At 35.7% G+C, this 21861-nt stretch overlaps 2 protein-coding genes across 5 annotated transcripts in view; one reads left to right on the top strand and one right to left on the bottom strand.

Annotated features, from left to right (window-relative positions):
• LOC138331040 (aspartate--tRNA ligase, mitochondrial-like) overlaps window positions 1-21861 on the top strand; it is a 669399-nt gene that overhangs the window by 166226 nt on the left and 481312 nt on the right. The gene's annotated exons all lie outside the window — the stretch shown is intronic.
• The window catches only part of LOC138331033 (filaggrin-like), a 58681-nt gene that overhangs the window by 20438 nt on the left and 16382 nt on the right, over window positions 1-21861 (bottom strand). Inside the window, exons 4-5 of the mRNA XM_069278487.1 lie at window positions 11328-11467; window positions 8929-8949 (exon numbers count right to left, since the gene is read on the bottom strand). Of these exons, the coding sequence (XP_069134588.1) occupies window positions 8929-8949; window positions 11328-11467 (161 nt within the window). The remainder of the gene's footprint in view (window positions 1-8928; window positions 8950-11327; window positions 11468-21861) is intronic.

The following is a 21861-nucleotide window of genomic DNA, read 5'->3' as shown; positions in this document are numbered from 1 at the left end:
GACATGTGGTAGTGACACAATGAAATGTGGTAGTGACACACTGACATATGGTGGTGACACACTGACATGTAGTGACACACTGACATGTGGTAGTGACACACTGAAATGTGGTAGCGATGTTATCTACAATGTAAGTTACTGACATGTGGTAGTGATGTTATCTACAATGTAAGTAACTGACATGTGGTGACACACTGACATGTGGTAGTGTCACACTGACATATGGTGGTGACACACTGACATGTGGTAGTGACACACTGACATGTGGTAGTGTCACACTGACATGTGGTAGTGTCACACTGACATGTGGTAGTGACACACTGACATGTGGTAGTGACGTACTGACATGTGGTATTGATATTATCTACAATATAAGTTACTGACATGTGGTGGTGACACACTGACATGTGGTAGTGACACACTGACATATGGTGGTGACACACTGACATGTGGTGGTGACACACTGACTGACATGTGGTAGTGACACACTGACATGTGGTAGTGACACACTGACATGTGGTAGTGACACACTGGCATGTGGTAGTGACACACCGACATGTGGTAGTGACGTACTCAAATGTGGGAGTGACACACTGACATGTGGTAGTAACGTACTGACATGTGGTATTGATATTATCTACAATATAAGTTACTGACATGTAGTGTTGATGTTATCTACAATGTAAGTTACTGACATGTGGTGGTGACACACTGACATGTAGTAGTGATGCACTGACATGTGGTAGTGACACACTGACATGTGGTAGTGACGCACTGACATGTGGTAGTGATGCACTGACATGTGGTAGTGACACACTGACATGTGGTAGTGACACACTGACATGTGGTAGTGACGCACTGACATGTAGTAGTGACGCAGTGACATGTAGTAGTGACACACTGACATGTGGTATTGACACACTGACATGTGGTATTGACACACTGACATGTGGTAGTGACACACTGACATGTGGTAGTGACACACTGACATGTGGTAGTGACACACTGACATGTGGTAGTGACACAATGACATGTTGTAGTGACACACTGACATGTGGTGGTGACACACTGACATGTGGTAGTGATGCACTGACTGACATGTGGTAGTGATGCACTGACTGACATGTGGTAATGACACACTGACATGTGGTAGTGACACACTGACATGTGGTAGTGACGTACTGACATGTGGTAGTGACGTACTGACATGTGGTAGTGACACACTGACATGCGGTAGTGACACACTGACATGCGGTAGTGACACACTGACATGCGGTAGTGACACACTGACATGTAGTAGAGACACACTGACATGTGGTAGTGACACACTGACATGTGGTGGTGACACACTGACATGTGGTAGTGATGCACTGACTGACATGTGGTAGTGACACACTGACATATGGTAGTGACACACTGACATGTGGTAGTGACACACTGAAATGTGGTAGTGACACACTGACATATGGTGGTGACACGCTGACATGTAGTAGTGATGCACTGACATGTGGTAGTGATGCACTGACATGTGGTAGTGACACACTGACATGTGGTAGTGACACACTGACATGCGGTAGTGACACACTGACATGTGGTAGTGACACACTGACATGGGGTAGTGACACACTGACATGTGGTAGTGACACAATGACATGTGGTAGTGACACACTGACATATCGGTGGTGACACACTGACATATCGGTGGTGACACACTGACATGTGGTAGTGACACAATGAAATGTGGTAGTGACACACTGACATATGGTGGTGACACACTGACATGTAGTGACACACTGACATGTGGTAGCGATGTTATCTACAATGTAAGTTACTGACATGTGGTAGTGATGTTATCTACAATGTAAGTAACTGACATGTGGTGGGGACACACTGACATGTGGTAGTGTCACACTGACATATGGTGGTGACACACTGACATGTGGTAGTGACACACTGACATGTGGTAGTGTCACACTGACATGTGGTAGTGACACACTGACATGTGATAGTGACGTACTGACATGTGGTATTGATATTATCTACAATATAAGTTACTGACATGTGGTGGTGACACACTGACATGTGGTAGTGACACACTGACATATGGTGGTGACACACTGACATGTGGTGGTGACACACTGACTGACATGTGGTAGTGACACACTGGCATGTGGTAGTGACACACTGACATGCAGTAGTGACACACTGACATGTGGTAGTGACACACTGACATGTGGTAGTGACACACTGACATGTGGTAGTGACACACTGACATGTGGTAGTGACACACTGACATGTGGTAGTGACACACTGACATGTGGTAGTGACACACTGACATGCGGTAGTGACATACTGACATGTGGTTGTGATGCCATGACATGTGGTAGTGACATACTGACATGTGGTAGTGACACACTGACATGTGGTAGTGACACACTGACATGTGGTAGTGACACACTGACATGCGGTAGTGACACACTGACATGTGGTAGTGACATACTGACATGTGATAGTGACATACTGACATGTGGTAGTGACACACTGACATGTGGTAGTGACACACTGACATGTGGTAGTGACATACTGACATGTGGTTGTGATGCCATGACATGTGGTAGTGACATACTGACATGTGGTAGTGACACACTGACATGCAGTAGTGACACACTGACATGTGGTAGTGACATACTGACATGTGATAGTGACATACTGACATGTGGTAGTGACACACTGACATGTGGTAGTGACACACTGACATGTGGTAGTGACATACTGACATGTGGTTGTGATGCCATGACATGTGGTAGTGACATACTGACATGTGGTAGTGACACACTGACATGTGGTAGTGACACACTGACATGTGGTAGTGACACACTGACATGCGGTAGTGACACACTGACATGTAGTAGTGACACACTGACATGGGAGTAGTGACACACTGACATGGGAGTAGTGACACACTGACATTTGGTAGTGACACTTTGACATGTGGTAGTGACACACTGACAGGATAACAGATTGCTCTGATGTAATTATCAAGTTTTAACACATTTAGACAAGCTGTTACTATCATTACATTGTACTCTCTATAACAAGAGGCCCATGGGCCTTAACGGTCACCTGAGTTAGAATATATAATGAAACAAATAATGAAACAAATTAAAGACATATAAACACTATATGCTGGGCCTTGAAGTTGGTCAGTGATTTATAAATTTGACCTTTTTAGACTATGAAGAGTATTTGCTTCCATCAAACCTGTGAACTTAGAGGTATTTTTGAAATTTTAATCAATTTGACCCTGTTTGGTCCTGCCCCTCTGGTCCCCCAGGGGGTCATCAAGGACGGATATGGATGTTAAAATGCTATATCTTCGGCTAATAATTCTAATCAAGTTTGACTAATTTCCTACGAAAATTGGGCAAATAATGTTCACAAATATGTTTTTCTTATATAAACTAAAGTAAACTTGACCCCTCCCCAGGGGGTAACATGAGATCCCAAGATCATATAATTCACAGTTTTTATAAAACACCTGAAGACCTTTCCATCTATAATTATTTGATTCTACTATATCCAGAATTTTAGAAGATTTTTGAAGTTTTAGCCTATTTGACCCTTTTTTAGCCCCACCCCCCCTGCCCCTAGGGGGTCAGCCAGGACCAATGTGGATATGATATTAAAATGCTATCTTAGGCTAATAATTCTAACCAAGTTTGACTCATTTCCTATGAAAATTGAGCAAAAAATGCTCATTAATGTGTTTTTCCTATATAAACTATAGTAAAGTTGACCCCCTCCCCAAGGGGAAACAGGAGACCCCAGGGTCATATAATTTACAATTTTTATAAACAAACTTTAAAGGATTTGTGCAGCCAAAATTTTTTTTTTTGATAATACGTCAGGATATTGCTTTGGATGAATGAAAAATTAAGTCCCACCCAACGAATCGCCTAGCTTTTAGCGCTATCGGTTGGTTTTGGTTGTGATTTACGGGTAGTGTCGACTACGGTTCAGAGATAATGAGCTAGGCGGTCACGTGGTCTTGTGATGTCACAGTAGTCCGGGGCTACACAAGGTAAGCCTAGTACTATACATCTATACAGCACATACATGTATACGTTAGATCTACAATTTGAGTTTTTCGAGTAAATGGTTATTCTACCTTATGATGAAGATATTTTCAGTTTCAAAACATTCCATTTACACCATTTCAAACATTCAAACAAGAATATATCTAACTTTAGATTAGATAATCAGTCCAATTCGATAGCGATATCAATAAGATGTTCGGATCAGTCTGGACTAAAATATTTAGATAGCATATTATGTAAATTTCAGTGTAATAAAAAACAGTATAATGTAACGCTATCTTTTTACGAGTAAAATCCCAAAATTTAGCATGAATATATCTAGAATCCATGTTTTTATTTCAAACTTCTGCCACAACGATGCAAACACGGCACAGTTTTTGAGTAAAAATAAAATTTGGACGGTTATCAGTTATGTGATATTGGAGTAACAGTACCGAACTTATACCGAAAATAAAATGTATATCTATATTGTTGCCTTTGAAACTTAAACGTTTACTAAAAAGCAGAAATACATCAATGATATTTCTGATATATGTTTCTTAATTACAGTATAAGTGTAGATTTAAATTCATTTTTACAAAATCATACTAAATTGTTAAAATAGTATATTCATTGTCGATCCTTTTGTATATCATACCAAAATTTAATAGTATGATATTTGAACATTTATCGTATAATTCAAAAAGTAACCACATATAATGTTCAAATGAAAAATGAAATTACTTGTATACAGGCATAATAAATAGATATAATATCTTGTACCTTTTCAAAAATGTACTAAGTGATATTAAAATAAGTATATTAATATATATTATTAGTGTGGTAATGCTGTAACCCTTCTTGTATGACTATACATGTAGATTCGAAAATGTGATAATACATGCTTAGAAGTTTTACTAATACCTTAGAAATTACGGTAGATTGCTATATAGATATGCCACGATTCCGTAATTACAGTATTAGACTGGAATAATGTTTAAAGTTTAATCTTTAGTTGAAATAGTTCTCAGAACCATTTTTGTTTCTGAATAAGTCAACTTCCATTATTGTTTTACCTGTGTACGACATATATATATCCTAGGTATGATCAGGGATATTTTATTTCCATTTGCTTTTACATCTTCATTTTAAAAATGGAGGTGACAATAAAAATTTATGTATTGGTTAAACCTATATGCTGTATTGCATTTGGAAAATAAAAAAACTTGAAAAACTTGAATAAAAAACCTAGAGCATAGATGTACTGGGTTTCCATAATTCAAATCACAATCAATTAACAGATGTCCTAACCTGATTGACAGTAAGACAATAGCAAATACCCGATATAGTCCACCGAATAGCAAATTGCCCGCGGCCAGGTAATTACAGGTGAGTTCGATGAATGGCGTTGTGTACAGGTAAACAACATCCTGGTCCAGGTATTACATAACCATCAAACTAAAGACATGGCTAATTATATATCTATATCGGAGTATCTACTCGTATATCGATTAAAAATTGAAAGCGACCGCACGGTCTGAAAAAATAGTTTGTTTTGTTTAATATCTCAATATTTAGATCTTTTATAATATCAAAAATAAATTCTTTCTACCATATGTTGAAACGTTTTACGGTATTGTAATAAATGTATCTCAATTTCTTCGGTTAGAAACACACAACACAATGTTTGTAATGATGAATCATCGGTGTGTACGTACGTCAATACTTTAATCAAGGATTTCTTAAATTGCTACATGTACGTAAAAATTTCATTTTACAGTCACAAACTTTGTAATTCACAATGTATCAAAGATACAGACTATAGGAAAATATTATCTAATTAAAGCTTATTCGTTGCTGAACTCCTCGACAAAAAATACGAATCTTTTATTTCTGTGTGGATTTTCTTTCATAATTACATGAAGATACCTGCTATTAGAGCATAAATGAAAGTATTTGAAACATCGAATTTCACTCTTTTAGTTGTACATTCGAGCCAAGGTTATTGTACAATTAATTTCACTCAAAAGTAATCATAAAAAAATCGTTGATCGGCTTTTCCTGTGACCGTCGATGTAAGTGATAGCATACCAGTTATAGTACAGCTATAAACCACGGACTATTGTGACGTCACACGGTTTAGAGCTAGAAAATATGCATAATCGGGCGGCCAGAATTTTGGACCTCGATATCGACTTCTTACGGGTTATTCCGGTCGCGCGCGGCACGGAGAGGTTTCTACACGTGCTAATAAAGCCATTTCCAGCATAAACTGAAATTATCATTTTTGACTGCACAAATCCTTTAAGACCTTTTCATATCTATAAAGTGTATTTGATTATACCATTTCCAGAATTTTAAAAGAATATTTTTAAAGTTTTAGCCTATTTGACCTTTTTTGGCCCCGCCCCTCTGCCCCCAGGGGGTCTGCCTGGACCAATATGGATATGATATTAAAATGCTATCTCAGGCTAATAATTCTAACCAAGTTTGACTCGTTTCCAATGAAAATTGAGCAAAAAATGCTCATAAATGTGTTTTCCCTATATAAACTATAGTAAACTTGACCCCCTCCCCAAGGGAAAACAGGAGACCCCAGGGTCATATAATTCACAATTTTTGTAAAGGACCTTAAGACCTTTCTATTTATGAAAAGTATTTGTTTCTACCATTTCCAGAATTTCAGAAGAAGATTTTTGAAGTTTTAGCCTATTTGACCCTTTTTTAGCCCCGCCCCTCTGCCCCCAGGGGGTCGGCCAGAACCAATGTGGATATGATATTAAAATGCTATCTCAGGCTAATAATTCTAACCAAGTTTGACTCGTTTCCAATGAAAATTGAGCAAAAAATGCTCATAAATGTGTTTTCCCTATATAAACTATAGTAAACTTGACCCCCTCCCCAAGGGAAAACAGGAGACCCCAGGGTCATATAATTCACAATTTTTGTAAAGGACCTTAAGACCTTTCTATTTATGAAAAGTATTTGTTTCTACCATTTCCAGAATTTCAGAAGAAGATTTTTGAAGTTTTAGCCTATTTGACCCTTTTTAAGCCCCGCCCCTCTGCCCCCAGGGGGTCGGCCAGAACCAATGTGGATATGATATTAAAATGCTATCTCAGGCTAATAATTCTAACCAAGTTTGACTCGTTTCCATGAAAATTGAGCAAAAAATGCTCATAAATGTGTTTTCCTTATATAAACTATAGTAAACTTGACCCCCTCCCCAGGGGGAAACGTGAGACCCCAGGGTCATATAATTCCCAATTTTTGTAAAGGACCTTAAGACCTTTCTATTTATAAAAAGTATTTGATTCTACCATATCTTGAATTTCAGCAGAAGATTTTTGAAGTTTTAGCCTATTTGACCCCTTTTGACCCCGCTTCTAAGGCCCCTGGGGGTCAGTTATAGAAAATTTGTTAATAGGATTAAATGGCCATCTCATACTGATAATTCTGACAACATTTGACTCATTTCCTATTACAAATGACCAAATAATGCGCAAAAATGTGTTTTCTCAATATAAAGTATAGTAAACTTAACCCCCTCCCCAGGAGGAAACTAGAGACCCCAGGGTCATATAATTCACAATTTTTGTAAAGGACCTTAAGACCTTTCTATCTATGAAGAGTATTTGATTCTACCACATCTGTGAGTAGAGAAGAAGATTTTTGAAATTTTACTCAATTTTACCCCTTTTGGCCCCTCCCACAGCCCCCTGGGGGGTGGGGACCATACAATTCACAATTTTGATTGGCCTTATGCCTTAGAAGGTTTGTGCAAAATTTCATTGAAATTGCTTCAGCAGTTTTGGAGAAGAAGTCGAAAATGTAAACTTCGTCTCAGGTGACCTAATAAAACTGGTCTTAATGGTCTCTTCTTTAAAGCCTACCACCTGGATCCATGATGCTGGAACAATGTATTTGCCATTAAAATTGAGTGCGGAACATGAAACATGACAATGGAAATATTGTGAATGGTTATTAATAGTGAAGTACTAATAAAGAGTTGCATGCAAAAAAATCAAATCTGACAATTTTGGAAACACATTAAAATGCTGACTTTAAAATTCTGACAATATTTGTTTTGAAGTTATAACTATTTTTTTTATCTGAAGTTTTTATATCAATAACAATGTTATAGTTTGTTTTAAACAGACAGAAAGGATTAGTTATAATATATAGGCATCACTGCATTAATCTATCTAAACCAGTAAGCTAAACTAATATCCCCGCTACAATATGGTGGTGACCATGGCAACCAGATGTTGACACTATGATATGCTCATTAGTGATTCATACACAATTTCCTGTTTCATTATCATATTTCCTTTGGTAACCATGGTAACTAAATAACCTTTGATATCTTGAAAACTATAACCATGATTGCATTGGTCAACTTTTAAAACCGCTATATAGCAATTTTCAGCTGAATCATACAATTTCTAATTTTCGACCAATCATAAAACTTGAAAAAAATTAATCATGTGTGAATTTGGCATTCCTATGTCATATCATCAGACTGAGTTTTGAGAATACTGTATAGTTGTTAATTTTTGCGTGTGTAAAATTTCACAATTTACTGTTTTGGACCTATTGTTTATTTTCGCCAATTATCTTTTTAACCATTTTAAGCATCATTCTTACTATAGACTATAATATGTGGTACCATGATTTTGATAAATTTTGTGGTGTATCTAATGTTGTGTTATGGTAAGCGAAATTCAATCCCCCACGAATTTTAGCAACTGTACAGTAATGACTTATGTAGTATATAGTGATCTGGTTACCATGGCAGCTGAAATCCTCTAAATGTTTGTTAGTAACTATACTAAGAAGTATAGTGTCTTACCTTTAATTTAGCATCTTCTTGCTATTGAGGGGCAAAGAGGGAGAGAAAAATGAAGATGAAGAATGAAACAACGATAATGAAAATCAGAAGTTCTGATAAACAGTTGAACATCACTACCTCAACATCTAAAGGTATTTATCAGAGTCAACCCATTCATCCCTGTTATTTCATAATGAATTATTCCAGCCAAGGAGATAGAAGAATTCATATGTGACTTTATGGGGGATGAGTAAATTGAAATCTAATCTCAGGTATGAAATCTAATTGGTCTAAAAAGAAAACACTGTGAACAAATTTTAATGTGTTTTTAGTGATAAATGGTTTGAGATAGCGAGATTCAGCTGGACTGTAGAACATGAAATTTTCATTTGTAGTTTCATGGTTTTGCGCTGTTAAAACATTTTTCAGCCTGCTGAGTTAGTACACAATGAAACTTCCATGCTTTACAGTATATGATATTTACACAAGTTTGTGTGCCTATAGAGAGTTTAATTTTATTGTTTTTTGTACTTATCTTAAAATTAAATACATGTTGGTGACTTTACGAAAGGTTGTACAGCTGATAATTAAATACATGTTGGTGACTTTACGAAAGGTTGTACCTATTAGCTGATAATTAAATACATGTTGGTGACTTTACGAAAGGTTGTACGTATTAGCTGATAATTAAATACATGTGGTGACTTTACGAAAGGTTGTATTTATTAGCTGATAATTAAATACATGTGGTGACTTTACGAAAGGTTGTATTTATTAGCTGATAATTAAATACATGTTGGTGACTTTACGAAAGGTTGTACCTATTAGCTGATAATTAAATACATGTTGGTGACTTTACGAAAGGTTGTACGTATTAGCTGATAATTAAATACATGTGGTGACTTTACGAAAGGTTGTATTTATTAGCTGATAACTAAGTACATGTTGGTGACTTTACGAAAGGTTGTACGTATTAGCTGATAATTAAGTACATGGTGGTGACTTTACGAAAGGTTGTACGTATTAGCTGATAATTAAATACATGTTGGTGACTTTATGAAAGGTTGAACCTATTACCTGATAATTAAATACATGTTGGTGACTTCACGAAAGGTTGTATTTATTATAGGCAAACAAACAAGAGTTTGAACATGATCTTATGGTAAATGTAGCACACATCACGATTTAATGGAAAGATGAGTTTTCTATCCTGCCTTTGCATATAACAGAGTTATCTACCCTTGCTTGTGAGTATTGCTATTTATGTTGTCAGTTCATGTGTACAAATTACGTCAGTATTTACAATGTCAGTTCATGTGTACAAATTACGTCAGTATTTACATTGTCAGTTCATGTGTACAAATTACGTCAGTATTTACAATGTTAGTTCATGTGTACAAATTACGTCAGTATTTATGTTGTCAGTTCATGTGTACAAATTACGTCAGTATTTACGTCCATATTTACATTGTCAATTCATGTGTACAAATTACGTCAGTATTTACGTTGTCAGTTCATGTGTACAAATTACGTCAGATTTTTCTGAAAAATAGGACGTAACAATTATGATCAAATGACCAATCATTACCTAACCACAAGGGCAGATAACCCTCTGATGTACAAATACAGAAAAGAAAATAAATATGACTTGTGTTTGCTCACAAAATAATATCAGGAACTGGTTTTCATTCTTTAACAGGAATCGGGGTTAAAATTTGGTCATTTTTTAACTCCACCAATAGGCAGATGTTTACCAGTTGGTTGGTGGTTTTATTCTGGGGAGTTTAGCTCTCTAGTCCTCCGAATCAAAGGCATACACTTAAATGACCACTAATGCTAATGCTGTTTCAGCTCAGGAAGTTCTTATAACGCCTCCCCATTTCTATAATAAAATACTTGGCACAACAATAACTAGAACTGTCGCCAAAGTGGCTGACTAATACCCCCACTGCACAAATTTGGATCAACTCCATTAATAGGAGACATTGCAGAACCCTATATAGTTTACTCAACTCCCCTTTATGTCAGGGTTCTGTGTACCAAATTTTATCAAAATCTGTCAAGTAGTTTAGGAGGAGTTTGTTGGACATTAAGTTGTGTCAACAGACAGACAGACAGACAACCCGATTCCAGTACATGTATACCCCCTCCTTAACTTAGTTGCGGGGGTAAAACTGAATCAAAAGTATGTTTCACCTGATTTATGACAAGGCCTACCTAGTATACAACATGTAATCCATTGTTTTACATTTAAAGCCTAATGATACACTACACAAACACCTTTATAAATCATGTCAATCAAATATTCTAACATCATTACTAATTAACTGTACTTCCCGGTGTACTAATCTTTTACCTGGAAATCTGGAATGTGACTTATACATGTACAAAAACTGGCGCCCCTGATCTCGGCCACTTACCCGCTCCTTGTGCTCCTGTATAATAGACTCAAGGTTAAATTTCTTCTTGTAGTTGAAGTAGAAGTTTTTGCACTGTGCCTCGGTTTTGGTGGCTACCATAGAGGCGATGGCGGCCCAATCTCGTCCATGTTCTCTCAGACCTGTACATCAGACATTGTAAGTCAAAAGGAAATCAACAGACAGAAAAGGCCCTTACCAACTACAATAACATTAACTAATAATACCAACTACAATAACATTAACTAATAATACCAACTACAATACACTTAACTAATAATACCAACTACAGTAAACTTAACTAATAATACCAACTACAGTAAACTTAACTAATAATACCAACTACAGTAAACTTAACTAATAATACCAACTACAATAAACTTAACAAATAATACCAACTACAATAACATTACAATAACATTAACTAATAATACCAACTACAGTAAACTTAACTAATAATACCAACTACAGTAAACTTAACTAATAATACCAACTACAATAATACATTACAATACATTAACTAATATAATACAACCAACTACAGTAAACTTAACAATAAACACCAACTACAATAAACAACTACAGTAACTACAATAATACCAACTACAGTAAACTTAACAAATAATACCAACAACTACAATAAACTTAACTAATAACACCAACTACAATAAACTTAACAAATAATACCCACTACAATAAACTTAACAAATAATACCAACTACAATAAACTTAACTAATAATACCAACTACAATTAACTTAACAAATAATACCAACTACAATAACATTAACTTATAACACCAACTTCAATAAACTTAACAAATAATACCAACTACAATAAACTTAACAAATAATACCAACTACAATACACTTAACTAATAATACCAACTACAGTAAACTTAACTAATAATACCAACAACAATAAACTTAACAAATAATACCAACTACAATAAACTTAACTAATAATACCAACTACAGTAAACTTAACTAATAATACCAACTACAATACACTTAACAAATAATACCAACTACAGTAACTTAACTAATAATACCAACTATAGTAAACTTAACAAATGATACCAACTACAGTAAACTTAACAAATAATACCAACTACAGTAAACTTAACTAATAATACCAACTACAATAAACTTAACAAATAATACCAACTACAATAACATTACAATAACATTAACTAATAATACCAACTACAATAAACTTAACTAATAATACCAACTACAATAAACTTAACTAATAATACCAACTACAGTAAACTTAACAAATAATACCAACTACTATAACATTAACTTATAATACCAACTACAATAAACTTAACTAATAATACCAACTACAGTAAACTTAACTAATAATACCAACAACAATAAACTTAACAAATAATACCAACTACAATAAACTTAACTAATAATACCAACTACAGTAAACTTAACTAATAATACCAACAACAATAAACTTAACAAATAATACCAACTACAATAAACTTAACAAATAATACCAACTACAGTAAACTTAACTAATAATACCAACTACAATAACATTAACTTATAATACCAACTACAGTAAACTTAACTAATAATACCAACAACAATAAACTTAACAAATAATACCAACTACAATAAACTTAACTAATAATACCAACTACAGTAACATTAACTTATAATACCAACTACAGTAAACTTAACTAATAATACCAACTACAATAAACTTAACAAATAATACCAACTACAATAACATTACAATAACATTAACTAATAATACCAACTACAATAAACTTAACTAATAATACCAACTACAATAAACTTAACTAATAATACCAACTACAGTAAACTTAACAAATAATACCAACTACTATAACATTAACTTATAATACCAACTACAATAAACTTAACAAATAATACCAACTACAGTAAACTTAACAAATAATACCAACTACAATAACATTAACTTATAATACCAACTACAGTAAACTTAACTAATAATACCAACTACAATAACATTAACTAATAATACCAACTACAATAAACTGAACTTATTAACTAATAATACCAACTACAATAACATTAACTAATAATACCAACTACAATAAACTGAACTTATAATACCAACTACAATAAACTTAACTAATAATACCAACTACAATAAACTTAACAAATAATACCAACTACAGTAAACTTAACAAATCATACCAACTATAGTAAACTTAATAAATAATACCAACTACAATACACTTAACTAATAATACCAACTACAATACACTTAACTAATAATACCAACTACAATAAACTTAACAAATGATACCAACTACAGTAAACTTAACAAATAATACCAACTACAGTAAACTTAACAAATAATACCCACTACAATACACTTAACTAATAATACCAACTACAGTAAACTTAACAAATAATACCAACTACAATAAACTTAACTAAAAATACCAACTTCAGTAAACTTAACAAATAATACCAACTACAGTAAACTTAACAAATAATACCAACTACAGTAAACTTAACAAATAACACCAACTACAGTAAACTTAACAAATAACACCAACTACAATACACTTAACTAATAATACCAAATACAATACACTTAACTAATAATACCAACTACAATTAACTTAACAAATAATACCAACTACAATAAACTTAACAAATAATACCAACTACAATAAACTTAACTAATAATACCAACTACAATAAACTTAACAAATAATACCAACTACAGTAAACTTAACAAATAATACCAACTACAGTAAACTTAACTAATAATACCAACAACAATACACTTAACTAATAATACCAACTACAGTAAACTTAACAAATAATACCAACTACAATACACTTAACTAATAATACCAACTACAGTAAACTTAACAAATAATACCAACTACAATAACCTTAACAAATAATACCAACTACAGTAAACTTAACAAATAATACCAACTACAATACACTTAACTAATAATACCAACTACAATACACTTAACTAATAATACCAACTACAGTAAACTTAACTAATAATACCAACTACAGTAAACTTAACAAATAATACCAACTACAATAAACTTAACAAATAATACCAACTACAGTAAACTTAACTAATAACACCAACTACAGTAAACTTAACAAATAATACCAACTACAATAAACTTAACAAATAATACCAACTACAGTAAACTTAACAAATAACACCAACTACAGTAAACTTAACAAATAATACCAACTACAATAAACTTAACTAATAATACCAACTACAGTAAACTTAACAAATAATACCAACTAAGTAAACTTAACAAATAATACCAACTACAGTAAACTTAACTAATAACACCAACTACAGTAAACTTAACAAATAATACCAACTACAATAAACTTAACAAATAATACCAACTACAGTAAACTTAACAAATAATACCAACTACAGTAAACTTAACTAATAATACCAACTACAGTAAACTTAACAAATAATACCAACTACATTAACATTAACTTATAATACCAACTACAATAAACTTAACAAATAATACCAACTACAATAAACTTAACAAATAATACCAACTACAATAAACTTAACAAATAATACCAACTACAATACACTTAACTAATAATACCAACAACAATAAACTTAACAAATAATACCAACTACAGTAAACTTAACAAATAATACCAACTACAATAAACTTAACAAATAATACCAACTACAGTAAACTTAACAAATAATACCAACTACAGTAGACTTGACAAATAAAATGTTTACAGTTCGTAGGTATGTCAGAAAGACATTTCAGCAAAACTTGCGATCATCTTAATGAGCCAGGACAGACATGAATTAAATATAGTATTTTATAACAAACACAATTAAATATAGTATTTTATAACGAACAGGCTTACACAACAAATTCATGGTTATAGCATAGTAATTTTTGTTTCCCATCAAGGTTCCTATGTGGGGTCGAAGGATATAGCAAGTTTCTGGTTTCCCAAGACTTGTCTTTTTCCAAAGGCGAAGCTTTTACATTTTATATAGTGTAAATAAAGTAGCGGTATATAAAGAAATCAAAGTACTCAAAGTACTGCAAATACAACACAGCAGATACAGAAAAATTAGAATGAAATTAAATGAATTTGATGAATTCAGTACTGCCATCAAGTCCTGTTGATTATATGACATTTGATACACCACTCTGGTTTTGTGAAAAAAATAATTAATTCTTAATGATGAATATTTAACCAATCCATATAAAAACATCAAGCTGTTAGGCAATAGCCCCATTCTCCAGAAAACAGATACTGTAGGTCCTGGAAAATTAAGTTTAATTGAAGGCTTAACTTAATTTGCATATCTATCAGCAGTCCAATGTCTGGTGGTCAGGTGACCAACTTTGATATCAGTTATTTCAAGAATATTCAACTAATGTATATAATTTGTTTGACATTCTTCTAAATTAAAATTCCTACATAAATTAAACAATTTCAAAATAAAGAAAGCATTTAAGTCTTATATTCATTAACAAGAGGCCCAGAGGGCCTGTACCGCTCACCTGGTTTGTAATGCCAAGTAATGTTCTGAATACAGGTTCATTGTTTCTTTTCTGAAGGAATTTTAATATTAACCTCTAAATCCCCTATTGGGCCCCACCCCTCCTGCCCCCAGGGGGTCAGAGCCAAAATTCATACAAGTTCTGTTCCCCTTCCCCCAAGGATGTTTATGGCCAAATTTGGTCACAATCCAAGTAAAACTCTAGGACAAGTAGTGATTTATAGGATTTACCTCTATTTCCCCTATTGGGCCCCGCCCCTCCTGCCCCCGGGGGATCAGAGCCAAAATTTATTCAAGTTCTGTTCCCCTTCCCCCAAGGATGTTTGTGGCCAAAATTTGGTTACAATAAGCCAAAATATGACTAGTAGCGATTTAAAGGAAATGTTGACGGACGGACGACGGACGGACGAAGGACGACGGACGCCGCGCCATGACATAAGCTCACCGGCCCTTCGGGCCAGGTGAGCTAAAAACGTGAGTAAATCATTTACAGTTGTAAGCAGTATTTGTTTTTGAAGTAATGCTCACTAGCTGTAGTCATAAAACTTATTGAAAGGCCAGCTGATTGTTTTCTAGGCTGCCGATCGGCTGCTTGACTTCAGCTTACGTAATACACAGACCTGAAAGTGACACCACAAGCCAAGGTGGAAAAAGCCCAAGGCTGCTAATTAGGGCCACTGGGGTGTTGGTCAGGGGGTAAGGGAGTGGTCACACTTCTTTTGTTTACTTAATTATCAAGCCACTACCTGGTATTTTGGTAGTTTAGTAGAAGTGTACTGGGGACAAACAGGGCATGGCGTTAGGTCATAGGGGCATGGCGTCAGGTAAAAAGGGCACGGCGCGGCACCATGCTAATCGGGGCTGTGGGAAACACTATTCGCCCTCCCCCAAGGATGTTTGTGGCCAAATTTGGTTACAATCCATGTAGAACTCTATGACTAGTAGCAATATAAAGGATTTACCTCTATTTCCCCTATTGGGCCCCGCCCCTCTTGCCCCCAAGGGGTCAGAGCCAAAATTTATACAAGTTCTGTTCCCCTTCCAAAATTGATCTTTGTGGCCAAATTTGGTTACAATCCATGCAGAACTCTATGACTAGTAGCGGTTTAAAGGATTTACCTCTATTTCCCCTATTGGGCCCCGCCCCTCCTGCCCCTGGGGGGTCAGAGCCAAAATTTATACAAGTTCTGTTCGCCCTCCCCCAAGGATGTTTGTGGCCAAATTTGGTTACAATCCATGCAGAACTCTAGGACAAGTAGCGATTTATAGGATTTACCTCTATTTCCCCTATTGGGCCCCGTCCCTCCTGCCCCAGGGGGGTCAGAGCCAAAATTTATACAAGTTCTGTTCGCCCTCCCCCAAGGATGATTGTGGCCAAATTTGGTTACAATCCATGCAGAACTATGACTAGTAGCGATTTAAAGGAAATGTTGACGGACGGACGGACGGACGGACGACGTACGCCGCGCCATGACATAACCTCACCGGCCCTTCGGGCCAGGTGAGCTAAAAATGAGTTTTTGTCCTACACTATTGACTCTTGCGTTGCACAGTTATGTATGTATAGTGAAACATATGTGGGCAGCCTTATCAATAATCATTTTAAAACATAACTACAATGCACACAGAAAGAAACTCAGATAATTAGTTTACTTTTAACTCTAAGATCTGTAAGCCTTAAGTAATTCCAATTTGTATTGTCATTAACAGTGTTTATGTAAGTTGGACAGGTGTGTGTATACCATAAGAACTTGTGTAATTTGCACACTTTTTCTGTGCAAAAATAAAATTTGAAGTTGGGGGTGCGCAAATTATATTGATAGAGGAGATTTAAAAATTTTACGGGGGAAAAATCTGTCCATTCTGAGGGACTGACGATCTATGAATGTTGAGGTACCGCTCTGTGTATGGTAGCCATTTTATATGATAAAAGGTATTAAAGATTGTAAAAACAATGCCTCACCTATTAATGTGGATTATCTAAGGCTAATTAAAGTGTTAAGTTATGATCACATTGTCTTGTTTCCATTTGCCCTGAGAATTCAATGGCGACTGACTGAGAGCATGGCTTCTACTGACAGCAAGAGATGTATACCCTGTGCACCTCGTAGTATAATGGGACAGCCACAATCAGTGACTTTGGCCGGGTCAATCTAGTTTACCTGTATTTTTTTTAGGGGAGAGAGGCTGTAGAGAAAGTCTGTAGAGAGTGTGTGTGTGTATACACAAACATACATATACCCCAGCTGCAGGCCGTGTGCAAAAAGTCAAAACACACGTGGGATTTATAAGATGCCTAAACTGACCTATATTTAGGACTTTTAATAAGTGGTTTGCAATTTTATTACTGCAGAATTAACAAGCTACAAGGTTAGTGACATATTCAACCGTATTGATAAATATAATTAGCCATCAGCTTTGCACATGAAACCTTACGTAGGGCCCAGCTGTAGGCCGTGTGCAAAAAGTCAAAACACACGTGGAATTTATAAGATGCCTAAACTGACCTATAATTAGGACTTTCAATAAGTGGTTTGCAATTTTATTACTGCAGAATTAACAAGCTACAAGGTTAGTGACATATTCAACCGTATTGATAAATATTATTAGCCATCAGCTTGGATCTGGTACCGTACAGGTAGTGAGTTTACTCGCAATGTAATTGTTGCAAGCTAACATACGTATCCGCTAGCCGTATGTTGTTGATTGTTAATGATCTCAAACACACTAATTACTTATTGTGACAATTTTAAACAAACAGATTCAAATCTTTTTAAATGTTCCTGATTACTATTCATGTGTCACCAAGTGGTTTGCTGGGGTTTTGGGTATTTTCCCCAATTCTGTGATTTGGAGGTCCATCAGGATGTGGCTATTTAGTTTGGGGAATTAGCGTGGTATCGCATAAGCCACACCCTTCTGAAACCTCCGTGTTGGTCTACGCACTTGGTGAACTGTTCATTTGATTTGTTGATGATTAACAAAATACAGTTGATTTCCTCTTCAGTATTTATTTTCCATTCTTGTCATTCTAACACACATTACATATTGGGATGCTGGCCTGAACTATAAATTGGTCTATAATGTCCATTGGTCCTGTGCACAGGCCAGCACACCACTTGCTCTCGGGTCCACACACTCTTTTTCTAACTGTTTACACACTCCATATCATTATCCCCTATGTTACAATTAATTACTAAAGATAGAAAGTTAGACTTTGATTGGCTATACAATTAATTAGTGGGCGGAGTTACCCTAAAAATCTTACATTACAGTGATATTCTAATATGCCCTTACAGTAAATGCCTATGGTCAACATTGTACAATAGAACCCAAATTAAATGGACATGTTTATTTTACTAATTACAATTAGACTGGCTGAGCCAGCTTAGGGGCTGGTCACCTGTCGACTCCCTTAACATGCCAAGACTGGTCACTGGTCAACTCGAACTAATGAACACTATTCAAATCCAATTATCTAGTCTTAGCTCCAAAATCCTTAATACAAACCAACTATGATAATCTCCGATATTTGGAATACAATTTATACTGAAATATCTGAACAAATATTTGAAATATAAAAATTACTATTTTTGTACCGTGACACATGTGTAATATCTCAAAACATTGACATGTGCACGGAGTACGGCGGACCGGACCGCCGATGTTTTAGACATCTGCAAGATATTTTAGTTTCAGGTTAAGGTGGCCAATAAAAGAAAACAAACATGATGCGGTTTTAATATGTTATTTTTTCTTAATACAACTCTTCTTTATGCAAGTTGTCAAGCATTTTAGGGGAATATTTTGCATTGAAATTGTCACCTTCATACATCGATTTTGGGACTCCCTGGACATTGTTTTTTCTCAAAATTTTTGATGCGCAAAATATACTGATGGTAGATTTTTTCAGCATTTTCAGCCCTAAAAAGTACCTGCGCAAATTACACTGGTGCGCAAATTATACAAGTTTTTACGGTATTCTACACAGAGGCTGTGTGAATTCCACCAATCAGAAAGCAGGCTTCTAATGACTGCATACACACAAATGCAGTAATGGGAATGCCACATTTTGATTGGTCCGAAGGAATATTGTTTTACATTCTTCTTAATTAACAAGAGATCCCAGAGGGATCTTGGCGCCCACCAAAGAATGATCTTTGTATGACAACAGAAAGAGGGATCTTTTCCCTGCTTTTCAAACTTTTACTGCATACTATATATATATGAAACTTGAGAAAGATCCTTTCAGTACTTTCTGAGATATGTAGCAGTAACAAACTTCAATTATCAAAATCCAAGATGGCTACCTGTCGATCATCTTGCTGACCGATAAGTCGGAAAATGCACTAGACCCCTTCAGGAACCTGCACATGAAATTTGAGAAACTATCAAAATCCAAGATGGCCGCTGTTCGGCCATCTTGTTGACCAATCGGTCCCAAAATGCAATATGCACAACTAGGGTCCTAGGGAACCTACATATGAAATTGGAGAAAGATTCCTTCAGTACTTTCTGAGAAATAGCAGTAACAAACTGTAACTATCAAAATCCAAGATGGCTGCCAGTCGGCCATCTTGTTGACTGATTGGTCCCAAAATGCAATATGCACAACAAGGGTCCTAGGGGAACTTACATATTAAATTTGAGAAAGATCCCTTCAGCACTTTTTGAGAAATGGGGATATCAAACCTTAACTGATTAGTCCCAAAATGCAATATGCACAACTACAGCCCTAGGGGAACCTACATATGAAATTTGAGAAAGATTCCTTCAGTACTTTCTGGGAAATAGCGGTAACAAACCTTAACTATCAAAATCCAAGATGGCCAACGATCGGCCATATTGTTGACCGATCGATCCCAAAATGCAATATGCACAACTAGGGCCCTAGGGGAACTTACATATGAAATTTGAGAAAGATCCCTTCAGTACTTTCTGAGTAATAGTGGTAACAAACTTTAACTATCAAAATCCAAGATGGCCGCCAGTCGGCCATCTTGTTGACCGATTAGTCCCAAAATGCAATATGCACAACTAGGGCCCTAGGGGCACCTACATATGAAATTTTAGAAAAATCCCTTTAGTACTTTCTGAGAAATAGCAGTAACAAATTTAACTATCAAAATCCAAGAAGGCCGCCAGTCGGCCATCTTGTAGACTGATTGGTCCAAAATGCAATATGCACAACTAGGGTCCTAGGGGAACCTACATATGAAATTTGAGAAAGATTCCTGCAGTACTTTCTGAGAAATAGCGGTAACAAACTTTAACTATCAAAATCCAAGATGGCCGCCAGTCGGCCATCTTGTTTACCGATCGGTCCCAAAATGCAATATGCACATCTAGGGCCCTAGGGGAACCTACATATGAAATTTGGGAAAGATCCCTTCAGTACTTTCTGAGAAATAGCGGTAACAAACTTTAACTATCAGATCCAAGATGGCCGCTGGTCGGCCATCTTGTTTACCAATCGGTCCCAAAATGCAATATGCACAACTAGGGCCCTAGGGGAACATACATATGAAATTTGAGAAAGATCCCTTTAGTACTTTCTGAGAAATAGCGGTAACAAACTTTAACTATCAGATCCAAGATGGCCACCGGTCGGCCATCTTGTTTACCAATCGGTCCCAAAATGCAATATGCACAACTAGGGCCCTAGGGGAACATACATATGAAATTTGAGAAAGATCCCTTTAGTACTTTCTGAGAAATGGTGGTAACAAACTTTAACTATCAGATCCAAGATGGCCACCGGTCGGGCATCTTGTTGACCTATTGGTCCCAAAATGCACAATGCACAACTAAGGCTCTAGGGGAACCTACATGTAAAATTTGAGAAAGATCCCTTCAGTACTTTCAAACGGACAGAGGGACGGACCACGGACCACGGACGAAAGGGGATTTGAATAGCCCACCATCATCAGATCCCTACATAAAATAAACAATTTCTAAGTATAGAAAGCATTTATGTCTTT

Source organism: Argopecten irradians, chromosome 9, assembly GCF_041381155.1.
Source record: "Argopecten irradians isolate NY chromosome 9, Ai_NY, whole genome shotgun sequence".
Taxonomy (NCBI): Eukaryota; Metazoa; Mollusca; class Bivalvia; order Pectinida; family Pectinidae; genus Argopecten; species Argopecten irradians.
Note: the sequence above shows the minus strand (reverse complement) of the source record. Positions and strands in the feature narration are given on the sequence as shown.